The sequence below is a fragment of the Phytophthora sojae genome, assembly GCF_000149755.1.
Source record: "Phytophthora sojae unplaced genomic scaffold PHYSOscaffold_4, whole genome shotgun sequence".
Taxonomy (NCBI): Eukaryota; Oomycota; class Peronosporomycetes; order Peronosporales; family Peronosporaceae; genus Phytophthora; species Phytophthora sojae.
In genome coordinates, this window is record NW_009258118.1 from 4,655,124 (window position 1) to 4,668,498 (window position 13,375).

Consider the following 13,375-nt stretch of genomic DNA (forward strand, 5'->3'; position numbering starts at 1 on the left):
ACAGCGCGAGCAGCGGCGGCAGCGGCAGCTAATAGGTCACATACCCTGCCAAGTGGACAGCGTGTCCACGTGATGAACGGGACCGAGTTCGACGAGCTTCGCCGTAAAGTGCGCATGCAGACAGCTTCTCGGCGCTATCGGAAGCGCAAGAAGGTAGGACGCTTTGATTGCAAACGTGCATGGCTTGATCATGCTCATTTGTGGTTTTCCTGGTTGAGTAGGAGGAGTCCCGACAGCAAAAGACGAGGATCCAGGAACTGCAGTCGGAGCTCTCTCGTCTGGAGGAGCTCGAAATGCAGTCGCGGAACTATCGAGGACGCTCGCAAGATTCGCTGGAGGGAGAGCTCGCGTTCCACAAGGAGGTGATCGCCGACCTGTCGAGAAAGATCCAGGATGCCGCCAAGGAAGAAGTCGACTGGGTAATGATCTAATGGTTCGGCTATGACGGATGCTACTGGATCTACTGACACCAGATCGCTGTGATGTTTTGCACAGGTTAACGTGATGAGCAGCCACCTGCGTTAGTGAAGATGCTACACCGATAGTTGTTTTCAATGATTTCTTGAGTGTTTTTTTTTCCTTAAGTGAAGAGGTGACATTTTTTCGTGACTTCAGTGACAACGGATTTCCTTTTTCACTTTTAAGTGATACAAATGTTAAAACATTTTTCGGTTAACCAGTTTGTTGTTGAGAACCGGCGATCTCGACTAGAAGTAGTCTTGAATTCGTCATGCTGCATTGGTGAGACATTGACTGCAGTCCCAGACGATCCGACATCAAACGTGACACTGGCGGGATTGACAGGTGCATGTTGCTTTTAGTTCATTTGCCCATTACGCAAGTGTGTGGCCAACCGACCCAATACGTGCCATGGCGTCTGGACCCCCACCACCGGTCAGCTTCTGCGGCATCGCAGTAGACGACGTGCTGGCAGTGCCAGAAATCCAAGAGCTTTTAACAGCAGACGCTCCCACCACCATGCAAGAAGAGCCCGCCAACGCCACGCTGAGCGCCGAAAGGGCCCCGGGGGTATCCATCCCTGCTGAGGAAATGGATATCGAGAGGCAGCTACCAGAAGATTTACGCCTTCAGGAGACCACTCGTTCAATGTATGGCCCTGTTGCTGAGCCGCACCGTGTTGCCTTGAGCTCCTTTGCATCACCTTACTGCTTCAAGACTACGTGCTAACCACGGAGCATCGTTCGTGCCCAATTCTTGACGACATCTCCATCTTCCCTTGTTGTGTTCCGTTCTAATGATTGCAGTCCAGCTAGCACGGTGGCACCTGCAGTAGCTGATGGAGGGGAACCAGAGGCACCAACACCGAAGAATGTGCCGCAAAAGTTGAGCCCCTGCGCGTCCAACGTGCTCTCCACCACAGGGCAGCATGTCCACATCATGGATGCCTTCGAGCTCGAGGATCTTTGCCGCAAGCTGCAGGTTCAGACGGCGTCGATCAGCCACGACAAGCTCGAAAAGGTTCGTCAAACGAGAAATATTATTGCTCGTAACAGAGCGAGACCCGACGTGTTCTTGTGTACTTGCGCTGTAGGCTGAAGCCCGTCGGCAGCAGACGCGGATCCACGAGCTCCGAGCCGAACTGTCTCGCCTTCAAGGACTGGAAACTCAGCTCAAGCAGTACCAGCAGCGCCCCATGGCGTCACTGGCGAGTGAGCTCAACACGCGCCAGCAGGAGATCGCCGACCTCTCCACCAAACTCCAGGCCGCCACGCAGGAGGAACTCGACTGGGTACGTGCGCACACTGCCACCTTTTCACCTCTTCATTGCCACACTAGTCACTCACTCACTATCACCGCTGGAAACTTCAATCCAAATCCAACCTCAGGTCGACTTCATGAGCCCCAATCTGCGCTAATGAAGCCCCTCCGACCAATCTCCGACCATGCATAACTTTGAAAACTCACGTATCCCCCTCCCTACGAGAGTCTCGCCTCCATCTATTTAGCGACTAACCCCTCTGAGGGGCCCCCTCATCGTAACGGACGCCTCTCGGGCGCGTCCCCATCTGCGTTGTACTTCGGAGACCATTTGCGGTGGAGCAGCCATCGACGGCCTGCGCGTCGGCGAGGAATTATGCGCATCCCTATCTGGGAGGACGAGGAAGAAATTGATGGTGGTGTGGGCACAAGACTCTAGTCAAGTGACGTGGGCAAGTTTGCCGTTTCCGTCTGCGGAGAAGCTCATCGACGCGTCGAGCGGAGCTGGTACTTCGACAGGGTCTTGAGCCCGTGCAGTCGCTATTCTTCGCGTCGTTGCTTGCGCGGACAGTCGAGCCGCTGCTGAGGAATAATGGGCCGCTGACGCTCAAGACATCGACTGGTTTGGAGGCGAAGAAGGTCCAGCTACAGGAGTTCAGGACGACCGAGAAGTGTACGGACGACGCAAAGAACGCGGCTACGTCGAACTCTTCAGTGAAGCTCTCGCCACGTTTGTGTATAACCCAAGAGCGAAGACTTCAGAAGAAATTCAACAAATAGAGCGGAAGCAGGGCGGCACGGGGTTTGATAACGAGAATGCCACTGGCTGTGGAGCTTTATCAGGCGGCAGCAGCAGCTTGGATTCGTCGAGCTCTCCCTTCATGCTCCAGTACAACCGCTGAGCGCCTTCGCGTCCATCGTTTTTCGAGGACTTACAAGCTCAACACTTAACCTTTGAGGTTTCTACCAAGACGTATCTCCCTCGGCTGCAACTCACTCCGACTCCGCCGCTGGCCTTTGGCGACGTTCGTTCACACGATCGCGCGGATATTTTGTGGTCGGTCACTATGCTGCAAGCCCTCGAACGGTGCGTGTGGACATGCTGCAATCCCAAAGTCTAGTGGTAAAATTTCGCTCCGACGCAGCTTCGAACGTTCAACATCATTTTGACGTTGCGCATCAACGACGGCGTGTTGGAGATCCCTTTGAAGGTGCTGGGTTTTGAGCGGCCCTGTTCCGACTGCCAGTGAGACGCTCGTAGGTGATCGATTGGTGCTCCTCGCTGACTTTGCGCTAAAGTAAAACTTTCATCTACCGGAAGAGATCAAACAAATAAAAGGGGAAAATGAATGGCACTGCAGAGCTGGAGGAGTTTCCTTTTAAGGTATGCCTAAGTCCTGCCAGGAGCTGGCACGCCCTGCCGACCTCCGGGCTGATGTTTCAGTGCGCTTCAGGCATCAGCGGAGAAGGCTCCGTGCAAGGACCCCCGGGCTTTGACGGGTCGAATACATGCACAAAGTTGGCAAACAAGAAGCCGCAGACGCGAAAGCTGGCGAAGAAGCAGAATGCCCCCGCCCTCAGTCGCCAAACGCGATGGAACGCCAACGTCTCCAATTAAGTATCCAAGTCCGACACCAAGTCGCTAATGTATTTGCCGCCGCCGTGCTCAAGCGGAACTGTCCGCAGTCGCTCGTATTGGTTGGCCTTCACGGATGCTCAGCGCTTCCACGTCGATAAGGACTACGGACTCGCAGACACTGGAACAGCGGCAACCTCAAGATTGCGACCTTGGTTCCATTGACATAGTGCTTGGCAGACAGCTCAAGCTGCCTATATCGTCGGTACAGTTGCTGTCGGTCGTGTAGCAGTACGACGTAATCTCAAAGTCGGCTCTCAATTTCATGAAGTGCGCTCTCGGGTTTTTGAATGGAGCCGTACAATAGTGCTGTTTCCAAGCCAGACTCCGCGCGCGTGCGCGAAGACGACCTCATTTCAAGGACCTTTGAATGGATCGAGCGACCGGGAGCAAGCTCGGCGCACCGCGTTGGCTCTCTCTTCGCCTGCGGTTCGTACAAGCACATCACGACTCCGGGCACTACGGACTACCTCATCGCCTTGGCCACATTGGCTCAAGGCGAATACTTGTACAGGTTGACATGTGAATGGGGATGAATGCCGTCGACTGAGATCCCGTGGTTTTGGTCCGGCCCAACTGGAAACAGAGACGCTGCGTTTGCCCTACAAGGCATCGCCATTTTGCTGTGACCCACGGGACGAGTACATTTTTTTCTCAACGGCTTCGGACACGGGTCTCAGACTTCACCGCTCGAAACATGCAGCCCGCATTTTCTCCGCCCACTCCCCGCCAGTCGCCTTCTTTCCTCGCGTTCAAACAATGTCTTGGCGATACATGGCCGGTCCGAGTCCGAGCGACCATGACATGATGGAGGAAGTCCTGGAGCTGCTGGCCACGGACAGCCCTAACGACGACAATAGTGTCGCGTTGAGCAGCGGAAACAACAGCAATGGGTCTGTCGGGATTCGACTACGGCTCGATCAACGACACGAGTCAAGACAGCGGCGAAAGCTCAGAGACCTGGCAAGAGGTGGAGTCTCGGATCGGGAAAGCATTGTGCTCAAACGACCACTGCGGAAAGAAGACGAGGGAGGAATTTTACTTGGTGCCTGGCCAAGAGCTGCAGGACAGGCAGAAGTGCAGGAGCAGACGCAAATAGCAGAGGCAGCTCTAGGCGAGGGGCAGCGGTTGTCGTCAATGTATGCGACTCCTGCTTCCCAACACGGGTGTTTGTGCGCTAACCTCGAACGTTTATTTTTTCCTGAGGAAGTTGCTACCACCTCGTTCGGAGATCACCAGCCTGACGAGTTTTTTTGTTTTGTTTTGCATTTGGTAGTAGGTGCTTGTTGGGAATTAGGCCCCAACCTGCGCCGGGGAGAGCGATGATGGCTCTACAGCCAGCTAAGAGTCCGTGGCCGTCACGCCCAATGTAAGCCAGTTCTTGATACGCTTGTCGATTCGGTTTGTTGACAAAACCATGCCCCAATCTTTGCTGGTAGCCCCGGCCGGATTGCTGCAGCGTCGACACTGATCGGACCAAGTTTGACGCGCGTGGCGGCCCAGCTGCTAAGTGCACCCCCACCACGGCTCGCCTCGCAACCTCTGCGTGAAGTGCACGAGAACATGCGAGCTGCGGCTGCGACAGCAACGGCGTATGTCCTCTCCAATGGGCAGCGCGTGCATGTGATGAATGGTGCCGAGTTCGACGAGCTTCGCCGTAAGTTGCGGGCACAGAAAGCCTCTCGTCGCTTTCGCAAGCGCAAAATGGTACGCCTGCGTGCAAACTAGGAGGGCTCATCAGGCTCACTGACAGCTTTATTGAATGCTGGCAATCGCGCAGGAGCAGTCTCGACAACAGAAGAAGAAGATTCAGGAGCTGCACTCCGAGCTCTCCCGCCTGCAGGAGCTCGAAGCGCAGTCACGAGACTACCAGAAACGGTCGCCAGAATCGCTGGAAGTGGAGCTGAAGCTCCACCAGAAGGAGATCGCTGATCTATCGAGTACGATGCAGGATGCAGCTAAGCAAGAAGCCGACTGGGTAAGGAGTGCTTGGCGAGTCCTGTTCCTGTTGTTGATGGCGCTTTGTTGACCTTGTTGCTCTTTGGTTTCTTTCTTCCTCTGTGTTGCCATGTCCGTCAGATTAACGCGATGATGAGCTGCCACCTGCGCAACTGAAAATGCAGCTGCTCCTGCTCCCTTCGCGTTTGTCCTTTGAGTGTCCAGTTTGCTAATTCAGCTCCAGTCAACAATTTACTATCATGAATCCCCGATCATAGCTTCAATTACAACCGAATATAAGTAAAATCCGATAACTAGTTTTTCAAGAGGATCATGGATTCGTCATGCCGTTTATTGGGCCTGACAATCGACGCCAAAAAGGACAGGGCGAGCTCGCGCGGCGCCTTCACTTGCCTATTCACAGTTTTGGAGCTCGCACATTGATTGCCTAGCGAAACGCCATGGCTACTGGTGAGTTTCAGCGGCATTGCATTAGATGAGGTGCCGGCAATACCAGCGATCCAGGACTCCTCCGCCGAAGGTTGGGCGCGTTTAGCGTTGTGAACGGAGCAGCGCAGCCACATCAAACGGCCGCGCAGGGCTATCTTATCGCCTTGGTGGTCGCACCGCTTCAAGGCGGATACTTTTACGCCTTGAATCCGGACGTCGAGAGATACTCGGAGGACTCGGGGGACGGCCAAGCTGGGACGATGGCGGTGACGCACTACGGGTTGATGCAGACGTCGTCGTGGCAAGAGCCGTACGCCGACCTGCTTGAAGCCCTGCAACGGATTCCTTCGACGGAGATCCCGTGCTTTGGCGGCAAAGAGAGCAGCGGCGGCAGCTCCGTCCCAGCCGCCAACAGAGACGCTGCGTTCGCGCTGCTCGTTATCAGCCTTGCATTTTTTTTATGTGACCCATGACAATGGAAGAATCGAGCATTCAGCAACGGCTTTGGAGACATCGCTGGTAGTTTGCCTCGAGTCTCAGATTCCACTGCTCGAAGCACGCAGCCCGCACCTTCGCTCGCTCTGCACTCACATCCCATCAGTCAATTTGCTTTTTCATCTCGCAACGATCAAGTCAAGTGGGGTCCCCGATGTCTTGGCGACAGCCTGCCTATCTTTTCGGGCCGAGTCCGAGCGATCGAGACATGATGGAGGAAGTTCTGGAGCTCCTGGCCACGGACAGCCCCAACAATGATGATAGAACCGCGTCGACCGCCGCAAGCAGCAGGAGCGGCAACAGCAACAACAACAGCTGCAGCAGCACCACCACCACCAGCACCACCACCAACAAAAATGACAATCATTCGAGTCTGTCGGGATTCAACCACAGCTCGATCAACGACTCGAGCCAAGACGACAGAGAGAGCGTCGAGAGCTTGGAGGTGCTGCAAGTGATGGGAGCTCACGACTGTGATGAGAAGAAGGAGGAGGGCCAGTATCTGACTGGAAGAAGAGCAGTGCAAGAGCAGAACCAGGCAGCAGAAGCAGCTCTAGGCGTGACTTGCTTGACGAGTATTAGGCCTCAAGGTGTACCAGGGAGAGCAATGATGTCTTTGCCTCAAGCCGGTCGTTTGAGTCCCTGGACCCCACGCACGATGTAAGTTTTACTTTGCAGCGGTCTGCTCGTCGACATAAACACATTGATCCCTTTGTTTCTCATGAGCACAGACAACACGATGCACGGTTCTTTGGTGGAAGCCCAGGTACGGTCTCGGCCTTTGCCGTGCCACCAGTTGCAGCGCAGAGACCGGTCGCACCCCCGCCCCGGTCGACCGCACAAGCTTCGCGAAATCGCAGGAAAATGCGCGCGGCGGCTGCGATCACAACGTCGCATGTCCTGTTAAATGGACAGCGATTTCACGTGATGAACGGGGCCGAGTTCGATGAACTTCGCCGTAAATTGCGGATGCAGACAGCATCTCGGCGCTATCGGAAGCGGAAGAAGGTACGGTTTGGTTAAGAATTTTGTGCTAGGAAGGACCTGATGTGCCTCAACTGTGGCTTTACAGGAGGAGTCTCGACAACAGAAGATGAAGATCCAGGAGCTGCAGTCGGAACTCGCGCGCCTTCAGGAGCTCGAGATGCAATCAAGAAACTATCAGCAACGCTCGGAACAATCGCTGGAGGGCGAGCTGAAGTACCACAAAGAGAAGATCGCAGAGCTCTGGGGCAAGATACAGGATGCTGCTATGGAAGAAGTCGACTGGGTAACGCTGATCCAACTTTTGCTTGCTACTAAGGTTGAATTTGCTAACATTTGTGCTGTTTCCCACTGGGTGTATATGTGAGCAGGTTAACCTGATGAGCAGCCATCTCCGCAAGTAAAGCTGTTGCCCCACGCCAGAACCACCAACATTCGTTTTTAGTATTCGTAAAATGTGGCGAAGAAATTCCGCGAAGACTTGTGTATCTCTCTATTTTGCGTGCGCACAGTGACATGTTGATGGGAGTTTCTGGTGGTCACGACTAGAAAACTGCCTTGGACGGACGTGAGGTGGAAGCAAGTGCATCGAGCATGACGAATCTGGGCTGAACACCATTCGTTTGCAAACGAATGGTCTTCAGCCCAGATTGCAAACGAATGGTCTTCAGCCCAGATTCGTCATGCTCGATCGGTGAGACATCCGAAAGGCCTACAGTCCCAGACGATAGACGTTAAAAGGGCACTAGTAAACGGCTTGATCGAGAAGGCATTGATGGACAGGCCTTCACTGCACAAGTTATCATGGCCTCTCGACCACCACCGGCCAGCTTCTCCGATATCGCAGTGGACGACATGCTGGCAGTACCCGTAATCCAAGAGCTTATAGCAACAGACGCCGCCCTGCAAGATGGGACCCTTAATGATAACAATACCGCCGAGGACATGGGGAATCCTCCTCCAAGAACAGTCATGCCCGAGGAAATTGATATCGAAGCAGAAGATATGCGCCCCCAGGAGACGACACGTTCAATGTATGGCCGTACTCTGAGCAGAATCGTATTGCCTTCAACTCCTTGCATCACCTTGCCGCTTTGTTCTAACTGTGCAGCACCGTTTTGCCTCAACCATAACAACGACTTGTTTCCCTTGCTATCCTGCCGTTGAAATGGTTGCAGTCCTGCTTGCATCGAGGCCGCTACGAAAGCGAGACAGCCGAGCGAAAACGCGCAGCTCCAAGAGAAAACTACATCTGATACTTCGGACGTGCTCTCCACCACAGGGCAGCGTATCCACGTCATGAACGCCGCCGAGCTCGAGGATCTTTGCCGCAAGCTGCAGGTTCAGACGGCGTCGATCAGCCACGACAAGCTCGAAAAGGTTCGTCAAACGAGAAATATTATTGCTCGTAACAGAGCGAGACCCGACGTGTTCTTGTGTACTTGCGCTGTAGGCTGAAGCCCGTCGGCAGCAGACGCGGATCCACGAGCTCCGAGCCGAACTGTCTCGCCTTCGAGGATTGGAAACTCAGCTCAAGCAGTACCAGCAGCGCCCCATGGCGTCACTGGCGAGTGAGCTCAACACGCGCCAACAGGAGATCGCCGACCTCTCCACCAAACTCCAGGCCGCCACGCAGGAGGAACTCGACTGGGTACGTGCGCACACTGCCACCTTTTCACCTCTTCATTGCCACACTAGTCACTCACTCACTATCACCGCTGGAAACTTCAATCCAAATCCAACCTCAGGTCGACTTCATGAGCCCCAATCTGCGCTAATGAAGCCCCTCCGACCAATCTCCGACCATGCATAACTTTGAAAACTCACGTATCCCCCTCCCTACGAGAGTCTCGCCTCCATCTATTTAGCGACTAACCCCTCCTCATAACGGACTCCTCCCGAATGACATCTGCGTTGTACTTCGGAGACCATTTGCGGTGGAGCAGCCATCGACGTCCTGCGCCTCAGCGCTGCAGAAATTAGGCGCGTTCGTGTTTGGACGAGGAAGAAATTGATGGTGATGTGGGTGGAAACAAGACTCGAGTCAAGTGATGTGGGCAGTTTGCCGTTTCCGTCTGCGGAGAAGCTCATCAATGACGTATCGGGCGGAGCTGGTACTTCGACAAGGAGTTGAACTAGTGCAGTCGCTATTCTTCGCGTCGTTGCTTGCGCGCAGCTGCGGAATAACGGAATAACGGGCCGCTCAAGGGCACATTTATCGTCACCTACCCACACCTGTATATTATCCAATGATATCCGGCTATTTTGACTGGATAAACTTGTACCCCGCCAAATTAGATATTGCCTACAGTATCAGTTTTTCAGATAAATCGGGGTTACCGTAACCTAAATATGGGTTGTGCAGTTCGATGACAACTGAGCCACTTTACCGCTCCAAAGCCAGCACGCTGGTATCGAGATGCCTCCATCCAAAAGAGCGCGAACTGAGACTCCTGACGCCGAGGCGGAAATCATCGCAGAAGCTCAAACTTACACAACAGATAACCGCGGCAGAGCTCTCACGCTCCTGGAACGTATTAACGTCCTCATCGTCATAGCCAACTTGAAGTCTGGCGCTGTCAAATTAGGTCAGAAAGAGCCACTCGCAGTCAAAGTTGGCCGTCTGTTGTCACGCTCAGCCAACACAGTCCGTCAGATTTGGAATGACTTTGCCAAGTATCGGTCTCTACCCGTGGCATCGGCGCCATCTAACCGTGAGCAGAAGCCGTCCCGTATATTAGCGACTGTTGATATGGAGAGGTCTGTGCGCGAGTTTATTCGTGAGCGCAGCGCGATTCGTGAGCGCACGGTAGCCAAGGACGTCATGCACCACCTCATACAGCAAGAGTTGTTAGTCGTCGACGTCACCGACAGTGCCGCTACGGCCTCAGCACTCCGCACCGTCCAACGCTTCGTAAAACGATGTGGTTTCAAGCGGGGAAAGCGGAAAGGGTCGACATATCGGTTGTCAGCTGAAAACGAAGCTAAGCGCGATAGCTACGTGCAGATGATGGCATGTGAAAGTGCCCATCGCGTTCGAACGGTTTATCTCGACGAAAGTTATATACATCACAACTACTCCAGTCATAATGACTCCCTTTATGACCCGGCGGACCCCAACGTGATAAAGGAGAAACAAAAGGGTCGCCGATTTTGCTTTATCGCTACCATTATCGACAAATATCGTAACCTCCCGGATGCCGATCATACCGAGGCTGACAAAGCACAGTTTTTGCCGGAGACGCTTGACATTTTTGAGGGAGGCAAGCAAACTAAGGATTATCACGGGATGTTCAATCATGACTACTTCAAAAATTGGATTGAAACGCTGCTCGTTTGTCTGGAAGACCGCCAACTGCACCACTGCCGCATCGTGATGGATAACGCAAAATATCACAAGAAGTTGCCGCCCAACACCCCCGAAAAGGGAGTCGGAGATCCGACATGCAGGCTGCTTGTAAGTTGTATGGCTTGCCTTACGCTGAATCTGATACAAGGGCGATCATGTGGGAAAAGCTGTCACGGCACATTGCTGAGCACGTAGAGCCAGAGATTGTGACTATGGCGAAGAAGAAGGGCCACGAAGTAGTGTTCACGCCTCCACACTACTCTGATTTACAGCCGATTGAGTATGTGTGGGCAAATGTAAAGGGAGAAGTTGGGCGCCAGTACACCAAGGATACTACATTCCAACAGGTCAGAAGTCGGTTTGATACAGCTTTCAAAACTTTGTCGTCGAAAACTGTTCAAGGCTGCATTGACAAAGCAAGAGCCCACTTGGTGGATCTGAATGCTCAGATCAAAAGTTATGATAGCCGCAGTGAAAACGAGGATTCTAACAGCTCCGAGAGCGACGAAAGTAGTGCTAGTGATGACTACACTAGCTAATATTTTAGATAGCCATAAGTAAGTCTAGACACTGATTCTAAGAAATATGATCCGATACATTTGTAGCCCTGTACGTCATCTTTCGATCTATCGGTGGAAGAATGAGGATAACGAGCATCCGTCCAGAGTATCATTTCTCTACGATCATGACTCTGCGACTAATCCACTGCCTTATCATTGGCCGAGAAAAATCATAGGGGTGGTAATGATTTGCCCAAATGCAAGGCAGATTTATAATCAGCGCACATATTATGGGGTGGTTATTATATAATTTGGGGAAAATTGGACTGCTGTTTCTGTGGAAACGACGCCGTGCTAAACAGTGAGACGCACATTTTCGCAATGAGGGAAGCGAGGCGGTTTTTGTGATACCAAAACATGTAGGGGTTAGAAAAAACCTCTCGATCGTGTCGTGGACTGTAAAGGCACTGAGTGGGATCGTATTTAAAAGGAGTGATACAGTACGAGTCCGGTAAATTACGCAAATTAATTACCGACGATTTTCGATATTTCAAAAATCGAAATCTTGACACCCTCTCTCCCCCTTTCTCCCATCCTCCAAAAATCCACTGGCTCTACTGGCTCTCATTTGCAGTTTGGCGCGTTTGGACCTCAAGTGACTGGTTGGGCAGCTATTCGTGTACGTATAGTGAGCGAGCCCCCCCCCCCCCCCGCCTCCTCCTCCTGTTCCCCCCCGTCCTGCTCTCTCATGTGTATGTCTATCGCTAGCAGGTTAATACACGGACTGGTACAGGCGGCTTTGACAGAGAGAGAGAGCAGGCAGAACTGCGCAGAACGGCAGTCGGTGTCTCAGACTAAGCGAGGGCTGGGAGACTACGCAAAGGCTGCACGTATACTGAGCGTCGGGGGGAGTGTCTGAGACTGCGCGATGACTGGGAGACGCGCTCAGGCGCTGCTCAGCGCCTGGGCGTCTGCTCGCAGGTTAACGTACACGAAGCTGGAACTGCCAGACCATGCAGCGTTTGCGTGAGGTGAGTGCTATCGCTATAGCTACGATGGGGGGAGGGGGGTTCTTAAATGTATTACTGCCTATCCTTTACACCAGGACGTGACGCTCCGAGATGTCCACAACATGATTTCAAAAATGCTTGAAGAGCGCCGCGCAAGCGCAAGGGTCACCCAGGACCTACGGCTGGATAGATTGCGCTAGGCTGCACGGACGTGGTGAAGCGTTGAGACCGGGGATACCAAGAACATCAAGGGTTGACGCGGTGGTGCTTCCTCGAGTTGTATACGTGGGCGCAGAGCCTTATTCAAGCTGTTCAGGGTGACGCTCGTATCGTATAATACACACGTGTACGTTCCTGATAGTCTGTGTACCTGTAGATACCGACAGGGTACCTATTGGTGTGTGTGTGTGTCTGTAGATACCGTACGGGTACCTTTAGGTACTATGCATACTCGATTGATGTATCTACAGGCACTTTAAGAATTGTATGCGTACTCGCCTTTTCAGGGTCGATTTGACCGTGTGTGAGGCAGTTGGATGCCTGGCCAACTGAGCGAAGATCGTAACTGAGCGCTTCGGTGCGTCGTTAAATAGAAGTTGACAATACGCGGGTTTTACGTTGTCATGGCAATGCTGCAAGTCTAGGCTCTCTCCATTAGTGTAACGTGCAGTTTGTAGAGTAGCACAGTATTGTCAGGTTTATAACGTAGTTTAGTAGGCACGTCAATGTTGCTAGCGCAACTCTACACCCGATTGGCGCGACCTAGTCCTCAACAACTCCCGTACTAGCAGGCGACAAGGTGATCATACTGTTTTCTTGTTCAATACGAGATTCGCCAAGTGCTTTTTACATTCGAACGACCGTTGCCACCACTTCCTATTTCCTGCAACATTCGTGTAACATAGAGCTCTTGAAGCATTCAGAGCCACACAACAAAATCTCTACATTTGGTGAAATTTATGAAATCTATTTGAATAGAATACCCTCTTTTTTAACCTCGGTACCAATATTACCTGACTCAGTGCCATTTGGTACCTAGAGACAGACGAATGCCTGCAGGTCCTGTACCCATGTACCTCGATGGCCCGGTTATGTGCTTCCCACTCAGTGCCTTTATCAACGATCAGATTTTTTTCATGTCTGTATTCCGACGTGACATGGAATACATTAATCGACCAGGTCCCAAACGCCGCTCCCAATGAGGAGAGCCAATCATAAGTGAGATTCCAAATGACTTCAACAAAGTATGGACTGGTTTATCGGCTCCAAAGCCAAGAAAAAACCTTAAGGTTTT

General features: G+C 52.7%; 2 protein-coding genes across 2 annotated transcripts; both read left to right on the forward strand.

The window, feature by feature from the left end:
• Positions 1 to 870: 870 nt before the first annotated feature.
• Positions 871 to 9,274, forward strand: PHYSODRAFT_331928 (hypothetical protein; the record flags this gene model as incomplete). The annotated part of the gene is made up of 18 exons (XM_009528821.1): positions 871 to 1,109; positions 1,266 to 1,479; positions 1,553 to 1,750; positions 2,239 to 2,433; positions 2,865 to 2,930; positions 3,164 to 3,325; positions 3,676 to 3,863; positions 4,144 to 4,248; positions 4,795 to 5,062; positions 5,136 to 5,333; positions 5,893 to 6,180; positions 6,408 to 6,898; positions 6,970 to 7,246; positions 7,311 to 7,508; positions 7,594 to 7,622; positions 8,401 to 8,602; positions 8,676 to 8,873; positions 9,227 to 9,274. 18 exons carry the CDS (start codon positions 871 to 873, stop codon positions 9,272 to 9,274), a joined length of 3,564 nt encoding a protein of 1,187 aa, XP_009527116.1.
• A 1,392-nt stretch (positions 9,275 to 10,666) lies between these two features.
• PHYSODRAFT_498040 (hypothetical protein) lies at positions 10,667 to 11,110 on the forward strand (the record flags this gene model as incomplete). The annotated part of the gene is made up of 1 exon (XM_009528822.1): positions 10,667 to 11,110. The coding sequence occupies one exon, from the start codon at positions 10,667 to 10,669 to the stop codon at positions 11,108 to 11,110; it is 444 nt and encodes a 147-aa protein (XP_009527117.1).
• Positions 11,111 to 13,375: the final 2,265 nt, after the last annotated feature.